At 39.9% G+C, this 19006-nt stretch overlaps 1 protein-coding gene across 3 annotated transcripts in view; it reads left to right on the forward strand.

The window, feature by feature from the left end:
• GRM1 (glutamate metabotropic receptor 1) overlaps nt 1-19006 on the forward strand; it is a 189006-nt gene that overhangs the window by 135475 nt on the left and 34525 nt on the right. For all 3 annotated transcript variants that reach the window (XM_054195397.1, XM_054195398.1, XM_054195399.1), the window contains exons 4-6: nt 9720-9966; nt 16043-16211; nt 18065-18191. In XM_054195397.1, coding sequence (XP_054051372.1) covers nt 9720-9966; nt 16043-16211; nt 18065-18191 — 543 coding nt within the window. The remainder of the gene's footprint in view (nt 1-9719; nt 9967-16042; nt 16212-18064; nt 18192-19006) is intronic.

Here is a 19006-nt window from a genome sequence, read left to right on the forward strand (position 1 = left end):
GACATGCTCTGCCTGCTCGCCCTAGCACTGTCATGTACAGACATCAGGCATGCCCTGTTTTCGCATACACTTGAAACTGCAGCCAGCCTTTGGGAAATGAGTACGACTGTCTTCTTGTCCCGTGCTTCACTCCTTTGGGTCACTAGAAAGGAAACGTATGAGAAAAGCTCTCTCTGCTCTATTGGGCACCAGCACATTTGAACACAGCTTTGTCATCTCCCACAGTGTGAGCCTGAGTTATGTGCATTGTCAGTTTGTGTTTACATCTTAAATCTGCCTTTCCTGGAGTCATATAGTTGTGCGAGAGTCTGAATGTCCATGGTGAGAGGCAGAAAGGGCAGGGACGGGAAGCAAGCTTCAGGCTCTTGTGTCCGCTAAGCAAAGTTTTCAGACTGGGAAATACAGGAGCAGTTAGAGATAGGTTTCCTTTTGGTTTTGCCTGGTGGATGGGCTGGACCTGCGAGTTCAGACTTGGCGTAGGGCTGGCAGCACTGCTCAGTCTCCTTTCTCCTGCCCAGTGCCTAGCGACTCTCAGACTTTCCCTGCATCTGATTAATAAGTGAGTCAGCAGCTTGTGCAGTCATTTCTCCTCATAATATTTCAGCTTCACTGTGGCACTGTTGTATTTGTGTATGCCAACCTCATTCTGGAGTCTTTGACACTAAGCTCTTAAAGCCCTAATGTGCTTACATAACATGATATGGAGAACCAAGAAAGTAAATTTAATTAAAATCTTTCCCCACTGCTTCTGACACACAGGGAGAGACAAAAGGAAGACACTTCTTTTCAAACACTGAAGAGCAATGTGTCATCCTCACAAAAACAGACAAGGAAACTGAAGACACTGGTGGCGTATAGTGTATCCAAAAAGGGGACTAGTCTTCTAAAGTTTAGATCTGAAATGAAAGAGAACCTGTGCCCTGATGGCTGAATTCATGTTTTGGTTTCCTTTAGCCACTGAGTTGACATCTGTGAAAGATATGTTGGCAAAAGTACATTAAAAAAACCCAAACCCTTTAAAATTCAATATCAACTTTATTTCAGGATAAGAAGGTTCATTAGGTATTTGACCAACTTTGCTTGTGAAAATAAATAACCCATTGCATACAAATATTGCTACAATCAGCACACTGTTAATGCCTTTGTGTCATGGTTTAGTTCCAGTAAACAACTAGGACCATGCAGCCTCTTGCTCACTTCCCCAAGTTGGGACGGGGAAGACGTTGGAAGATTAAAAGTAAGAAAACTCATGAGTTGAGATAAGGACAGTTTAATAGTTAAAGCAAAAGCTGTGTGCAAAAGCAAAGCAAAACAAGGAATTCATTCACTGCTTCCCGTCGGCAGGCAGGTGTTCATCCATATCCAGGAAAGCAGGGCTCCATCACGCATAACCGTTACTGGGGAAGACAAATGGCATCACTCTAAACATCCCCCTTTCCCCGCTTCCTTCTTCTTCCCCCAGCTTTATATGCTGAGCATGATGTCACATGATATGGAATATCCCCTTGGTCAGTTGGGGTCAGCTGTCCCGGCTGTGTCTCCTCCCAAATTTTTGTGCACTCCCAGTCTACTTGCTGGCAGGGTGGTGTGAGGAGCAGAAAAGTCCTCGAGTGCCTAGCAACAACTGAAAACATCAGTGCAATATTAACAGTATTTCTCATGCCAAATCCAAAACATAGCCCTACACCAGCTGCTAACAAGAAAGTTAACTCCATCCCAGCTGAAACCATGACACTTAGAGAATTCTAGTGCAAATTTTTGAGGAGCTTCTGCTGAGTGCCCAACTTTTGAATTGCTTTCACTTCTCTCTATGGTTTTATACAAGAATAGAAGTACACTAATCCCAATTAAAAAGCAACATTCACCAGATGTAACAAAGCAGTAGTATCTGGGACGCCCATAGATTTCCCTCTGCTCAGAAAGAAAATAGCAGGGTGTCTCAACTGGTAACTGTAATTGTATCCTAGCTTTTCAGGGAAAAATACATCAAATATAATTGCATGAATTGAATCTCTTTGCTTGGGGAAATGAAAACCATTTGAAGACTGGAAGCAAAACCTTTCTGATTTAATGACATCCTGAAAATGTAGTCTGCAACCCTGTGAACTCCATTTATTGCTTCATGAGTACTGTAAGATGTCAAATGTTTATCAGCGTGTCAAATCTGGCATAGAACCCGCATATTGTAAGATATTTCCTCCTTTTAGCTGCCCCAGTGAAAGCTCTGCTTCCTCTCTTCTTGCCAAAGGGCAGAGCAACTTGCAATTCTATAGAGAATGCAGCATTATTTTCTATAGACCAGTGACATGATGCTCAAGAGGCAGTTAAGGAAAGATCCCTTTTCTTAAATAATACATCCTCCTCACCCTTACCTGACAAGTAGTGGAGCTTCATCTGGTCAAACAAAAAGTTCACAAACAATGGCAATTGAGTTACCTGTTTAATCTTGTGTCTTTTTGATAGCTCTGCTACCATCCTCCCTATATGTCCTATCTCTCAACTCTTTCAGTGTATTTAGCTGCCTCTTGAACTTTACTCCCTGCTGCAAAGATGCAGACATCAAAGTAGGAAGTGAAGGGGTAACCATTTCACATATGGTTGCTTTTTTTTGAAAACAGTATAATAACTCATTTCCTGGGAGCAGAAGCCATACAAGAAACAATAATTTACCATGGTGGGATTACTTTTTGTAGGTTGAACAAAGCATTTATTATGGTCTGTGATAAATTTTTCAACCTATCATTCCGTCTCATGAAAATTGCAAATCATTTTTTAATTGAGATTGAAACACCACCTCTTTTTTCTGACCCTCTTTTGGCTTGGTAAAACACACACACACAAACAGTTTTCCACAAATTGTTTGCGGTCAGAGTAGCTTGCACACAGAGACAGCAAGGTCATTGAGACAGCCCACAAGTGAAGCCTGCAGCCCTGATCCACAATTGCTTCTTCTGGTCACCAGGTAGTATTTCCTGGGCTTTCCCTCATAGGCAGTCAGCTACAGCTGGAATTGCCTGGAAAACACGCAGTTACTTCTGAAAACTCAACCTCAAAAATTCTTGTAGCTGTCTATTTGCTGGTGGGCTGAAAGAGATGGGTGTTTGGGTGTTTTCATATAGAATAACTGACTTTTACTAATCTGACTTGTTGCCTGTGGTTTACATCTGGACATAATGAGTGCAGTGGTGTGAACAAAAGTCCTTTTTATACTGTCAAGAGGGGAGGATTTCATTCAGCCATACAATATTAATGAACAGAATGCACTTGGTATTAAGGAGGTGATAGAAGAGAAAAAGACAGTTATTGCACAGGTTTTGAACACACCATTGTTATACTAATTACGTTTAGAGACATTATAGTCTGTGTTATTCATTTTGCAGTGCCTTAAGTGAAATTTATTAAATAATTTTGTTGTTATCTGTGTTGTTAGATAATGTAAGAGACGTTATAAATAGAATGTAAGAGGGAGTGAACTGGTAGTATTTGTGAAATATCTGAACTAATAACCACAAATGAGTTTAAACAAATAAAACCCTTTGCAAAAATTATTTCATAGAATCTTAGTTTGGCATGGTTATTCAGAGGATTAGCTATTACTAAATAAAATAAAAAAAAAAATTTCAAGGAATTGGAGACAAAACAGAAATGTCGAATTCATTGCATTTTCTTCCCTATAAGTCCAAAGATAAAACCATAATTAGATAGTTAAGCATCCAAATAAAAGTGCTTTAAATTTTCTAGGAAGCCAAATGTCCTAAAGTTCCACTGAAATCACAGTAAGTTAAGTCTGTTCATCACCTTTCATGTGTCATTTAGTTGCCAAAACAATCTTTAGCAAAATAACCTATAGGGACCTAGATTTGAAATGACTGATCAGTTCAGCATGTTGGCCTTCTGCCCTGCTCCTTGCAGGATCCTATGACACAAATTTGTTGCGGTCAAAGTTTGTCAGATCTTCTATAACATGAGACACTGCAAGATATGTGACTTCCATTGTTTTCCAAGGACATGCTATGTCACTAGCACATCTCTACACAAACTTGTACAGAGCCAGATGGGTACATTTGCTCAAAGTCGTTCTGTTTTGTTGTTTTATTCTTAATTCAGTTCAGTTGGAAGGGACCTACAATCTACTCCAACTGCCTGACCAAAAGTTAAAACATGTTATGAAGGTCATTGTCCAAGTGCCTCTTAAACACTGACAGGCTTAGGGCATGAACCATCCCCCCAAGGAAGCCTGTTCCTGTGTTTGACCACCCTGTGGTTAAGGCGATGTATGTTGGAACTGAAGGAGAGCATAAGAAATCTGCCTCCATGATTTCTCCAATGCATGTGGACATCTGCTGTGACCCTAGGTACTGCTCTACTGGTTCATGGTGTAACCCTCTGCTCTGCCACCTGGCATTTTGTGGGGGAGCCCCCTTTACTCTTTAGCATGGCTTTGTGCCAAGTTGTTAAACAAGCAGTCCAGGTATGGGAGGTTTCTTTTATTTCATCTTCCCAGAGAAATTTAGCCCCAATTGTGCTGCCTGAATAATTTTTTTTCTTAAATAAGCACTCATACTGAATGTAACCATCACCATTTTGCAACTTGCAACAAAGCTAAAATCTCATATGGCCTACCCATGAAGCATATCAATCCCGGGAAGGACTGCTACAAATAAAGAAGGCAGTATACGTAATCTCTAAGACCTTTAGACCTCTGTCAGAACCACCAGACAAGATGATGGCTCTCATAATAGTTGCTAACTGGACCAAGACAGTAAAATCACTTTTTATGTGACCTTGAATATTCAGCAGATGACAGTAACAAACCATAAAACTATCTGCTTATTCTAGATGAAACATTATAGTTTATAACAATTTTATTCAATAGATTTTGGCTTTTTATTCTAATCAGGAGTCATCTGTGAACAGACTGTGTTCTTTATCAAATGTATGTGTTTGTTCAAAATTTACCAACTGGCTAGGTATTGATCAGATTCCCCAACCAAAATGTTTTTACATTTCGTTCCATCCCAAATTCCTTCCTGCCCTTGCCTTTCTGAGGACTGCAAATGACTACTCCTTCATGCTTAGTTTCTTATTGAATATCATAGAATCATAGAATAGTTTGGGTTGGAAGGGACCTTTAATGGTCACCTAGTCCAACCCCCCTGCAATGAGCATGGAGGTCTTCAACTAGATCAGGTTACTCAGGGCATGATCCAACCTGACCTTGAATGTTTCCAGGGATCTGGAAACATTCATCCTCTACCTCACCCTCATCCTCTACCTCACGCTGAATCTCAACATCTACAACCTCTCTGTTCCCAGTGTTTCACCCACCCTCATTGTAGAAAAGTTCTTCCTTATATCTAGTCTAAATCAGGGTCCTCTACTGTTTGCCTGACCCACATCCCTCAGGACTGTGAACTCCAACAGTGCATGATCACTGCAGCCCAGGCTGCCTCCAATCTTGACATCACCGATAAGCTAGCTTGTGTTAGTGACCAACAGGTTCAGTATCGCATCCCCTCTTGTAGGACTGGCAAATATCTGGCTTAAGAAGTTAACCTCAATGCATTCCAGGAGTCTCCTGGTTTGCCTACAGCTCACAGTGCTACTTTTCCAGCAGATGTTGGGGTGGTTGAAGTCCCCCAGCAGGACAAGAGCCTGTGAGCACAATGCCTCCTGTAGCTGGACTAAGAAGGCTTCATCAGTAGACTCCCCTTGATCAGGCGGCCTGTAGTAGACACCAACCACAAGGTTCTCTTTATTGCCTCATTCTCTAATTCTTACCCATAAACTGTCAACCTGCTCGTGGCTATTCTTCATAAATAGCTCTTCACACTCTATTTCTTGACGTAGAGAGCAACACCTCCACCATTGTTTCCTTGCCTGTCCATTCTGAACAGGATATTAACATAGACTTTTCCTATATTTAATTTATACATGAAAGTTAACTTATTTCTAGCCATAATTCTGATAGTATAGTTTTTCTTAATTTCAGTTTGTCCAGTGGGATTTGCACGTGTACCTGCTCTGCTCTTGAGAACAGTGTTAGCACCACACTGACTTCACAGCAAAGGCACTAGACTAAATTAATGGTTGCTTCACATTCAGGCTCTTCTAAGTACGTAGCTGAAGCTAATATTAGTTAGATTTGAGGCACATTGTTATGGTAAAAGGAAAGACTCACAGTGGGTTTCATGAAATTTTGGTCTGTCCTGTCTTCCTTCCCCCTTTGCTTAGGTATTACTTTTAGCAGTGCTAGGAGCATTTTTCAGTTGTGTGCAGCCGGACCGTGGTGTTTGGGGGGGTTTTTGGTTTTGTTTTTTTTTGTTTTAGTAGTATATGTGTGTATATACCCTCCTCCTTTTTCAGCTTTAAGATTGACTGACAGAAACAAAGACTAAAACCAAAACTGTAAAGAGAAAAAAAATGAGTCAAACTATTGAGGAACTATTAAAATGAAATTATTAAAGGAAGGTTTGCATTGCATCCAATACAAATATAAGTAAGTATGAAATTGAGGACACCTGAATTCTTCAAGGTCATTCAGAAAAGTAATGGCCTAATTTGAGTGACTTCAATTAATCACATGGCTTACAATTTTTCTTTGCTTAATGAAAGCTAAGGTCCTTAAAATAAAAAAAAAATTAAAAAAAAGAAAGCTAACAAAATACTTTTCTATTTTTAATCTTAATAAACTCTAGTGTTCAAATTAGTCTTTGTAGATCAATGGTATATTTCCAAAGGATGAGAGAGGAAGGAAAAATAAATATTTTGCAGTCCAGAGTTCTGCTTTGCCCTTTGTTACATTGCAAAGACCTACTGAGGAAAAACACAGCTTTACAGAGAAACCCATAATAAACATAATATAGTTCTTACATTTGTTGAAAAGCTGTCCTATGAAAATTTAATTGAACATTGAATGCTTCTGTTTTGTCTCTGGCTGAACATAATTCCATTATTTCATTTGTTTTAAAAAAACCCCACACATTTCTTACTGAGTGTCATAAGTGAATTTTCACAAGTTTAAATGCATAAGTATATCAATAACTTACAATGATGAAGTGAAATGAAATAAAATGGATTTCGACTGCAGGAAGTTAAGTTTAGGTACAGCTTGACTTCTCATGCTGGATTTACTGGAAAATATCTTATTTACACATAGGGATGTTTATATTACTGAACTGTAGAAAATTCATTACAATATGATTCTTCACATGTTGCCTTCCACTACAATATAATTATTTCTGTGGGTAATGTTAAGGCAGTCATCTCTGCAGTGTGGGACTAGATGCTTGGAGCCTCTACATAAGCTAGGCGTTAACTCCTAATTAGTCAAAAGCAAATCCTCCCACCATCAAATATTTATTCTCTTTGGAGGTATGCATGTTATATTGAAATATTAGAAACTAAATGCATGCTTTGCTTTGCTGAGTTAATACATACTTGAGGGAAATGGCCTCTTTTAAAAACATTGGCAAGTTCTGTTACATTTAGTTTCCTACCTCCGGCAGCCACATGAATGCTTGCCTCAGGAAACACATATGGATGCTATCAGTAGCTCCTGCAAGTGTCACTGATGTTTACGTTCTTTTTTTTTTTTTTTTAACTAACTGAGAAATTAAGGAGGTATCTGAGATAGACTCTCAGGCAGAAAATAGTTGATTGTGCTGTGCACTGTCAGTCATTTTGTGATGTCTTCCACGACTTGCTGCCTAGAAGCTTCACAAGCAAGAGAGGGCTGCCCTGCCGAGATCAGGGGCTTTCCACCTCTCTTTCACGTAGGGATGGAGAACACATTAATTTTCTATCTACAAGAAAGCAGAATCAGTGATAAATTCACAGTCTGTTAATCCTAAGGGACTAATCAGCAGATAAAACACACCTAGAGATGCCATATACGGACTGCATACTAACATAGTCAGGCAACAGATGTCTAGACCATGCTGTACGTACTATATGCAGTACCTAGGAGAGGGTACATGTAGTGCCATACTCTTTGCTTCTGTCAGCTTACATATAAGATTTCTATTCTTTCTATGTTTCTGAACAAGGATTGGAATGACATTTGTTTCCTGCGATTTGAATGGGAGCTATGAACCTTCTCCAGCAAAGAAAGTGGCAGATATGTTGCCTCTGGGAAATACTTCTCCAGCTGCTCCTTGCTCAGTGGTGTTGGCAGTGAGAGGAGCACATGAACTCATTCAGTCAGATTATGCTATTTTCACAAGGCTTTTTTAATTCACCACCACCACAACTGTTTGCTATCTTCAGCTTATCTGAAAAACAGTTACTGAAGCAATACTTTCTTGCCCAGTTGCAAAGACCCAGAGAAAGCAAGCTAGAAATACCTGCCTTTGGCATTTCTGCTATCCTAATGACTCCCCATTTGACATTTCTGAGTTGCAGGGCAAACGAGCTGAGACGACCTACCAAATCAGAGCCTTTTCCAAGGATAAATACAAGCATGGTTTTCATTATTTGATTTGAAAGCCATATCGTACCTACATTAGGGGAAGGAACTGTTTCTATTTTTTAACTTGAAAGTTGCAGTGAACTTGTAGATTTTCCTGTTTTCTTCATACTGAAATGACAACTATCTTCTCCAACCTGGATTTGAGAAGTGTCAGTTAACACCTAGTCTCTCACACATCCTACTTCCCTGGTGTAGACAAGGTGTTACTTAGACAAAGTAGCAGAGACTGGATTACAAATGCCTGTTAAACACCGAGTAATGTGGGAGGTTTACAGATAAAAGCATCTTGAGTTTGGAGCATGCTGTGATAAAATGACTCAGGGGGAAGGAAACAAAACAGGGAGGTTTCTTAATTCCAGCTCCTTCAGGACTCCTGCAGCACAGGTCGGTCTTGCCTCGGGGTTGGCGCTGACAGCCTGCAGCAGCTCGTGACAGGAAGCCAGGGAATGGCCCAGGACCCAGAGGGGTCTGATGTGAAATGCAACCACAAATGGTACCCTCTGGCAGTGCCTGCACATCAGCAGGTCAGAACTAAAACCTACGTGCGGGGAAAACCTTCAGCGCCACGTTGTTTCTGCTCAATGGACAGAGACTTCCATGTCTGCTCATACAGGGTCGTCTAAGCTGCAGTTACATAAAAATTCCTTTAGTGTTATGAAGTTCATTTGACTTTCTGTAGCAATCCCAAATTGGCATACCTACTACTACTTTTAGCTAAAATGATTAGTTCTGATAACTCGAGAAGTGGTGCTGGTTTGCTTATTAACACTGAAAGGGACCTTGCTATCTTGGCCCTCAAAAACTTGAGATTTCAAACAAAAAATATCTTCAAGTGTGACAAAAAGTCAAATTTACAAGCAAATTGCTTTAAAAAATTGTTCTAGATGAAATTCATTGTTCTCATGCTGGGCTGTTTAACCCTTCTTGGCATAAACAACATTAGGGAATGACAAGCAGAAATTCCAAAAAGAACAAATTAAAGCTGACAATTTGATTAAACTGGTGCTTTCTCATGAGGCATTTCACTTTCAATGAATTAAAGATTTCTGAAAAAAAAAGAAGTGTTGGGTTTGGGGTTTTTTTTATTTTTTTGTTATTATTTAATTAAAATCCCTGGCTGGCACCTGATTTATGCTTCTAAAGCTTTATAACAGAAATAAGAAAATTCCTTTTTACCTTTCACTGCATTTTTGTACGTTCATGTTATTTCATCTTTGTTTATAACAACACTTTTTTCTTACTATTTTAGGCAATGAAAGCCTAGAAGAAAACTATGTGCAAGACAGTAAAATGGGATTTGTCATCAATGCTATATATGCCATGGCTCATGGGCTCCAAAATATGCATCATTCCCTTTGCCCTGGACATGTTGGGCTGTGTGATGCTATGAAGCCAATTGATGGCAGCAAGCTCTTGGAGTTCCTCCTCAAATCCTCATTCATCGGTGTTTCTGGAGAAGAAGTTTGGTTTGATGAAAAAGGAGATGCACCTGGAAGGTAAAGAGATGTTTCATCTCAGCTAATTAAACCAGATGCTGGGAAGGGGGAATGTTGCTGGGTTTGGTGATGGAGATTTCTTTGGCTGTTTTGCTGAAGCATACAGCATATGCATACCCTGAGATGTAAATGGAGTTATCTGGATTAGTCTTACCAATATCCAGAAATAACACTGGTAACACATGCTATATTGATAGCTACAGTTCAAATTGAGGCAGGAACTACAGTACAGCCTGTAACATTTTTAGTATTTCGGGAGAGGACAAACCTTGTACCTCACAGTCTTTTGGTGTCTGAGCTACTACTGGGGCTCAGCACCAGGGTTTTAATAGGTATAAAGCCTAATACAAGTGCTTGGAAATTAATGAAGCATTTGCCTACTAAGGTTTTGAAGGCAGAGCTGTAGAGCACATCCTTTTGCAGCTGGATCTCTGCTGCTCCAAGTGCCCCCGGGATGTAGCACTGTATCCTCGCCAGACACTATTTAGTTCTGCTTGGTGAACTCCTGTGTGCTCTTCTTAACTTGGTTCACTCCAAGTGTCTCGGCTGTCCCAGAGTTTAAAGACAGGTCCAAGGAAAGCAGGACAAATAGGGGTTTTTGCCAGAAGGTACTGTGTTTCAGTCATTTGGGGTCTGGTAAATTCCAGCTGTGGTAGCTGCTACTGTCTACCCCTCCCTAGCAGACACAGTATGTACCTGAGCAATGGGTGAGACAGCAACTTTGTGGACTCAGATGTCACCTTTTTTTCTCTTATGGGGGCCAGCTGACAGAAATCTTTTCCTGTTCATTTAGTTCTGTGGGCTCTGTCCAACTATTTTAAGTGAGACACCTCCCAGGTGGGTTTATCTTTGAGGTTTTTTTGTTTGTTTGTTTTTTTACAAAGAAGTTTAATTCAGCTGCTGAAGTACACAATCCATTATTAACTGAAACTTACTCAGGGATTACTTCATTGAAGATAGTTTTCCTACTGAGTTATTAAAGTGTTATAAAAGACTCTCTCACTCCATCTTTGGGCTCATTGCATAAATGCATCTGAGTGCCAACACTGCACAAAGAGAGTGCTCTGGAATAAACAAGAGTTTGCAGTCTGGAATATGCTTTCAGAGAGTATTTGTAAGACATGGTGGCCTTAAAGCAACTCTTATTTCTATTACTAGATTTTATTAGCAAAAATGACCAATTTTTTTAACATTTGCTATTTGCATTGCTTGTTATATTTGAAGAGTATATACATTTAAACAGCTCGTTACATTTAAATAGTAAGAAAAAGCTGGTCAGTTTGGTCTTCCCATTAAGCTCTGTATACTTTTTTTTTAGTCAAAGATATAGACAAGCTGCGTCAGACTTTGAAAGTAGAGACAAGCAATTCCCTTACAGTCAAACACATACTTATTGACACAAATGCATAAATCAAATCTTAAGTACATATCATTTAGATAATACAGAGAAATTACTGCTTAGTACAGCTTTAATTTTATCACACACTATTTATCTCCATAAAAGCATTACTCCAGCTTTATGGATGCTACATTGGCTGGCTGTCAGTTATTTGGTTTGATGTTTAGGTGTGATTTTCCAATTTTAGCCCAAATCTTATTTATTGTCTTGTCACCTAAGAGTATTTCAGCAGCTCTCATCAGTATCAAGCATAGAATTGGAATGAACAGTTCCTGAATTCAAAATATAGGAGGGTTTATATCAGGATATTTCTCTGAGTAGGTCAGAATGATAGAATTTATTCCATCCATCACTTTAGTCTTTAGCAGGGTTCATTTCTCTTGATTCCCTGGCCCATTTACAATTTTCAGTTATTTTAGGTAGGATTTTTTTTTTTTTAGTTGCTCCTCATTTATATTTTCACATCTAAAGTTAGCAAGTTTGGGCAAGAAAGTTCAATTAACCCTTTTGTTATTCATGCTGTAATCCTTGTATTGATCTATGGCACTGATGACATGGGCAATATCATATCAGGGCATGGTGATGTGTATATGAAATGGGATCTACACAGTCTGCCAGATCTTTATATGCCAGCAGTAGTTTACGCCCATGGAGAATTGGATTTAGCTCCAGATTAGCCCTAGTGTTTCCACAGCTCCACATGGAAAAGCTCTCTGTGGATGAATGAATGTACCCTACCACTGTATCAATACCCAAAGAGCTTTTGTACCTCAGCGAAATGAAAAGATAAACACCGCATACAAGACCTAAATGCAGCAAAGAGAGCCAGATCTGAAATTTCCTAGTTTTTTAGCTTTTCTATGCCAGTGCAAGAAAGTTACACAAATATGTAAAAAGTTTTTTGATATTATGTTACCATATCATGTGAACAAACCAACTTCACAAGATGGAATAAATCAATATTCCTTGTTAGAAGGCACCAAGCTTCCTCATACTTTATTTTCAAAATCTGTGAGGTTCTTTGAGCAATTGACTCTCACAAGCTCCTACTTACAATCGTCATGGGTAGAGCAGATAGAGATGCCTGTAGTTATGTTTGCCTGACACTCACAGAATTTCCTGTTTTGAACCCCTTGCAGCTTCACCAAACCTTAACCATTTATTTAGATGTAACCCTTTTTCTATCTAGGGCTCAATTAATGGTTTCAAGATTTTATCAAAATGAGATTAGAAAATGAAGCACTTTTTCAAAGGTTTATTTCTCCTGTGCAGAATCTTTTCTTTGAAGAGCTTTTATGCAGAAATGTGAAGCAGAGCTCTACCAGAAGGGCACAAATGCAGTCACTTAACTGACTGCACTGCCTCTGGGAAAAATGACGTGGATGTAGCTCTGGAAAATCAACAGCTTTTTGTGCTCACTATACTGTCATTAAGAACATGCTGGTAAAATTGCTGAACTTTTTACTTTCATTGAGTACTTCCCATTTCCTTTCTCAATAGTAATCATATCACTCAAATTCCCAGAAATGGCTGGACAAGTTGTGAGGGATGCAGTAGTCAACACCACATCCTTCTCTGGGCCTATGCAAGGGGCAGGGGATAGATCCATTTTGAGCTCTCGTCTGTTCCAGGGTCACTGCCTACTTTTGGCTTATGGCAGGTATGAAAAAAATTACCTCTCTCAGACGAACAATTTGCATAGGCCTCTGACCATAAAACACTATGTGACAACTGTCAGGAGAACTTTCAGCCCCTACACTGGACCTCTGATGTGTGGAGAAATGCTGAGGTTCACAAGCTAAGAGAAACGTTGTTGTTCATTTTACCCTAACTAGACTCAGATGTAGACCCGTATAGCTCTATTTAATTCAAAATTTCCAGTAGCTGTTCTGGCTTCAGATATGGCAACTCTATCAACTCCAATGCTTTAAGTAAATTATCAAATGCATAGTGCAAATACTTCAAACTTATATAGGATATAAAGGCATGTACCTCAAAACATACGTGGTTGTTTTGGAGTTCGGCTCCGTGGGTGGTTGTTTGGCCAGTTACATCCCAACATTGTTCACCATTGCGGTTTTCATTCTGCCTTCCAGGACAGCAAACCTTACTGCCAGTCTGGTCATATGGAGAAAGGTAACTTCAGCCATCTCAGACTAACCAGAGTAAGAGTGTGCCTGTGACCAGCTGGCTCGTGGTCGGGCTCACCTCACAAGTAAATTAACTTATTTGGTCACATCATTTCCCAATATTAAAGAGCTTGCCACTTATATTAAAAGAAAGATTCACTTTCTTATGTGCAGAATGTTTTCATGGCTTCTGTAAATGCTGCCATATGTGTCTGAAATCCAGCTGCGTCCATGGCCCTCACTCTCTTAGAGCTTCACAACTCTTGTCTTTTGGAATAATAATTTTTTAGCTTTGACACAGCCCAAAACTGTTAAAGCTTTACATGTGTGAGTGAGGGGATAGGGGGCGGTGTTCCAGCATTGAATTCGTCCCTACTCAAAGCAGAAATTTTTCATTAAGGAGAAGACAAAAAGGATAAAGAACTTCTGCATGTCTCCATATACCAAGTATGTTTGTTAGACCACATTTCTCCACTTAAAATTCAAGCTGCATATCAAAGCTGCAAACATTGTACTACAACTTGTCATACGCAAGACTGTGTAAGAGCTTTCAGTCTGCATACTTTAGTCTTTGACAGATAACTGATAGAAAAGGGAACAGTATTATAAGAAAACATAATGGCTTTCAACCTAAAATCTTATCCCTGAAATTGCCAACTCTTGATTGATATTGCATTAATGCCACTCTGTGCCTTGTAATATATTTTTGCAAGAATGAAAACAATCTGTGCAGGTTCAAAAATTCCATTAAGGGAATGTGAGGTTTTAGTAATCTTTTATTCCCCTTCCTGAATTAATTTTCCAGCCCAGAGTAACTGATTTTGTATCAGTCTAATACAAGGTCACACTAAAATCCAAGTAGGTTCTTCTTGCTAGGAAGAGACATTTACATTCCTGCTCAATTTTACTCCTGTCAAGTCTACATTATAAAGTGCCCGGCTCTTATTGGTTCTTGCTACCCTGATTCTTCTCAATCCCGAAAACAGTGTTTCTTTTTTTTAACGTTCTTCCTTTGCAAGAACCGGGATATGAGAAGGAATTGTTTCCTGGTGAATTTGAAATTCACCCCTTTTCTAAGCAACTCCTCAATTAGTAGCTGATTGCCAACCAGTGGAGCTGCCTCCTGCTTGGAGCTCCATTGAACTCCGTGGCAAGAGTCCCTTTTCCGATGTAATTCAGTGGAGCTCTGCAGTGGCATTGACATTATCTGAGCATGCATATTTGCAAGATGCAGGTCTAAATACGGCTGTAAATATGCACTTCTTTAAATCATCTTTAACTAGAGAGATCCCAAAGTCTCAATTAAGAAAAACAGACATCTAGAGAGTAATTCTAGCACCTCTTTCCTCTGTGAAGTGCAGAGAGCACTGAAATTTTGCATGTTTGAACCTCAGAAGGGAAAACAAAGAAATGGATATGTCTCTCTCTCTGCCCACAGCCAAGCATCCCAGTTTTACTTACGGCTCATACTTTGCTTACCTTTCATTCCTAAAGCACATACAGATTAGCAACACTCATTATAAACAAATTTTTTTCCCGGAGACTGAGACAATCCAGTAGAGAAAAACAAAGCAGTAAGCCCCAAGCTTGGAAAAGAGAAAATGCTCTGTGATTTTCTCCTCTAGTGCTGATTTCTAGTTCTCAGCCCTCTTTCTCTTGTCTTTTTTTAAACAAAGCCCTCCCCCTTCTCATCTTAAGAGGCCAGGCTGTAGGTCCAGCCTCTGTTGTGTTTGCTCCTCTCTGTGCACTCTCCAGTATTCATTGTCCTGTTTTTGCTTATTTCCTATTAAAAAATCACCACAGTTAATCCTTGCTTTGCACAAGCCACATTCAGTTGGTTAAAGAAGGAATGGAATAATTATCAGTAAGAGATGTGCACACATCAGGTCCAGCACATGGAAGGCAACGATGGAGGTAGGGAAGCTGAATGTTTATCGTAGCAGTGTTTTATGCTTCCTTTACATTAGCCTTGGGAAGTTCTTTCCTACTTGCCTAGGGTGAGTTAGTAAATTTTGTGCCTGAGCTGCCAACTTTTCCTGACAGTCTCACTGGGCTGGGTAATATAAATAGTTGAACTAGTGCTTACAGTTAACTTATGGCATACGAATTCAGTTAGTTTGAGCCTTTCTACTGATTACTTCAGAGCTCCCAGCAGGGGCTATACTGCAACCAACTTGTATGTAGGCACCAAGTGAATGTTAAAGACATCTCAAAAAATAGCTGAAAAACACACCATCTAGATAGTGCCTACACGTGCATCTTTAGCAGAGCTTGGTGTCTTTGATGTGCAGTTCTTCCTGTACAGGCAACTCTTTACCCACAGTTTTATGTAAGCAGGGCAGGCAGTTGGTAATTGTGTGGCAATGAGAGCTGTTATTTCCCATGATTTGGCTGCAAATGCTACAGTATTTGGTGTTCCCATGAAACTCTAGTCCCTGGTATTAAGGGATGACATGCATATTTACGGAGGCAGAAGGAGAAGGGCAAGGTAAATTTTTATCCTTCGTGTTGCAGGACAGTGACTCGCTTTCTCTTCTTGCCCTTGCAGGTATGACATCATGAACCTGCAGTACATAGAGCCCAACCGCTATGACTACGTCCTCATTGGGACCTGGCACGAGGGTGTGCTCAACATTGACGACTACAGGATTCAGATGAATAAGAGTGGAATGGTCCGGTCGGTGTGCAGCGAGCCTTGCTTGAAGGGCCAGATTAAGGTGTGCCTCAAACACTTACTTTCTCCTATAGAAATGTGAATAACCAGACAGTGTTTTTTCCCTAAACACAAGCAAGCTTCTTGCAAGCCAAGGGATAGGATTTCCTTTTCTTCAGGAAAGCCAAAACTATAGGAAGACTCCTAAATTAATATCTTACTCTTACAATTCCATATACAGGCCCATGTTTTCTAAAATTGCCCGTTGTAGTGATGCCGAATCTTCTAGTGTGACGGGATTTGAATTTCACCTTATGCAAGTAAGAAAAAGATTTTCACTTAAAAATGCCTACAACATTCAGTGGCTGTGATTCACCTGGGGGCTGATCCTGAAAGTAACGTGACCCATGGGAATCCAGTATTTTGTTCCCGCAATAACACCTGCAAAAAAAAAAGAAAAAAAAAGAAAAACAAAAGCCTATTTGTATCTCATGTTCACAACAGGAGGTATGGAAACACAAATGAAATCACTCTGTGTTTACCAAACAGTAGCACTTGTATCAAACTACAAATAAGTTGCCACCTGCCACGTCTGGATGACATAAAGACACGTTCCTCACTATCAAAATGGTATGGATGCAGTAAGTTTAAAACGGCAAGAAGCCCATTCAGGAAAATCACCTTAGAGCAGACCTTCCTTTCTAATTTCATTTAATAAGCACATTTGCAGCTTTTTAATTCTATACTGCTACTCTAAGCAATAAGTGATTGATGATTTGGCAAAGGCGTAGTGACATACTCAAACAATCTTGGAGGGGAAACATTACTGGTATTTACTACGCTCCAAAACATCTTTTCCCTGTTTTTGAGATTGTGCAGTTTGTGTATGTGTGTATATGTAAACACCATGCATACAAAATGCCAGCTTCGGCTCCCATTGAAGTCTATTGGACTCTCTCCACAGACTGCAGGAGGAAATGTTAACAAAAAAAGCCCACAAAGCCAGCATTCAGTAAAACAAACATTTTGTATTTCACTACTGCACTTAGCTCTGCATATAGATGGATAGGAAGCTCCTGGAGAGAAGACTGGATTCCAGATTCTGGCACAGAGCCAGAGTCTTTGTTGGAGCCCCATGAGCTGGAGATATCCTTAATCTTCCTTTCAGACTCAGTGTAATGAAACGAGAAGCCAAGATGTGGAAACCATCTTTTCAATATTAGATCATTACACTTACCAGCATTCACAGCAGAGAAAGATATAACTTTCAGGGACATTTGTCTCCAAAAGAGCCGTTCCAAAGTACGCTCTTGGTCACTGCATATTGGTTTTATTTTCTACTAGGACCCATTACATCCTATTAGCAGTATATTTTTTAATTTGCTTTTATGTGTATTTCTATTTACACTAGTGTTACAAGACCCAAAGAGACTTCCATGTAAATTGGAATTTAAGTGTGTGTGCATGTGCTTCTGTATATATATATATATATGCATATGCATGATCACTCTTTGTTCTAACCCTTGACTTTGTTTACTGCTTTTTACTATGCAATAGATATTAAGCGTGGGCTGAGATACTAGTCCTGACCTGAACCATCTCTCAGATTGAGCCTCTTCTCAAGTTTGATTCAAAATATAACACTCACCATGCCTCTGTACCGAAGGGAAAATGGTTTTGTACTTTTAACTCAGAACTGCTCCCTCCAAAACAAAATAGAATTGTCCCCAGAGGTTATCCTTGAACTCCGAAGCACAAATTTTAATATGCAGAATCAGGATTCATGTTTTCTAGTTGTTTGAAATGTGCCCTACACAGGAATCCTGTCATATTTTAAACGTGCAGGTGGTCTCTGCTGGGGGGGCTTCTGTGTTGTCTTATAGAGGAAAATAGCTGAGGATGTATTTTGCATTACAGGTGATCAGGAAAGGAGAAGTGAGCTGCTGCTGGATTTGCACTGCTTGCAAGGAGAATGAATTTGTTCAGGATGAATTCACATGTAAAGCCTGTGAGCTTGGCTGGTGGCCGAATGCTGACCTGACAGGTAGGGTCACGTCCCTCCAAACGCATTCCTATTTTACAGGGCACAAGAAGGACTGTGTGTGGTGGAGAGTAAGGTGACAGCACGCAGAAATATTAAAGGTATATACTTAAACACACATCCCAATACAGTTTAGGGTTAGTGAAAAGTGCTCTATCTTTTGACTCAGTTCAACAGCAGTGATGAAGAAGACAGATTTCTACCAAGAAGAAATGACATAGTCTGTCTGTTCCTCCCCTTCAGCTAGCATAAGCATTGATAAAGCTGTTAAGACTACTAATGAATTTAGCAACGTTTCCTGCAATTTTAGCAGTGATTATCACAAGAGCTCAGTGCATCCTTGTTGGATTGACTTGATGCTCTTCCTGATTGTTCTACCATGCAATTAGTTATACTTTATCTGGGATTTCAGGCCATTTCAGACCTTCGTTTGGTATAAAGATCATTCTCACTGCACCTGCCAACAAGACGAATGTCAACAAAATCCTATGAAATGCAGGCAGAAGAGGGAAACAACTAGAATTGGTCTCCCCTGTGTATATGCTTTGGATGAGTTGTATGCTAGGGCAGCTTTCTGCTATTTTGTACCTATCAAGGTCAACCTCCACACCTGCTCTGGGCTTTGCACTAGCCATTACCCCAAGAAAATAGATTTAATGCACTGAGAAGTGCCACCTTGACCTTGGGGTTTGCTTTGTATCATTGTAAAAGACCACTGTCACCTCTGCCCCTTGCTGCATCTGCAAATCTTGGCTGCCAGTATTCAGCAGGGCATCAGAGGACTACCTAGCTGAAGATCAGATTTGAAACTTGTCACA

This window comes from Rissa tridactyla, chromosome 3, assembly GCF_028500815.1.
Source record: "Rissa tridactyla isolate bRisTri1 chromosome 3, bRisTri1.patW.cur.20221130, whole genome shotgun sequence".
Classification (NCBI taxonomy): Eukaryota; Metazoa; Chordata; class Aves; order Charadriiformes; family Laridae; genus Rissa; species Rissa tridactyla.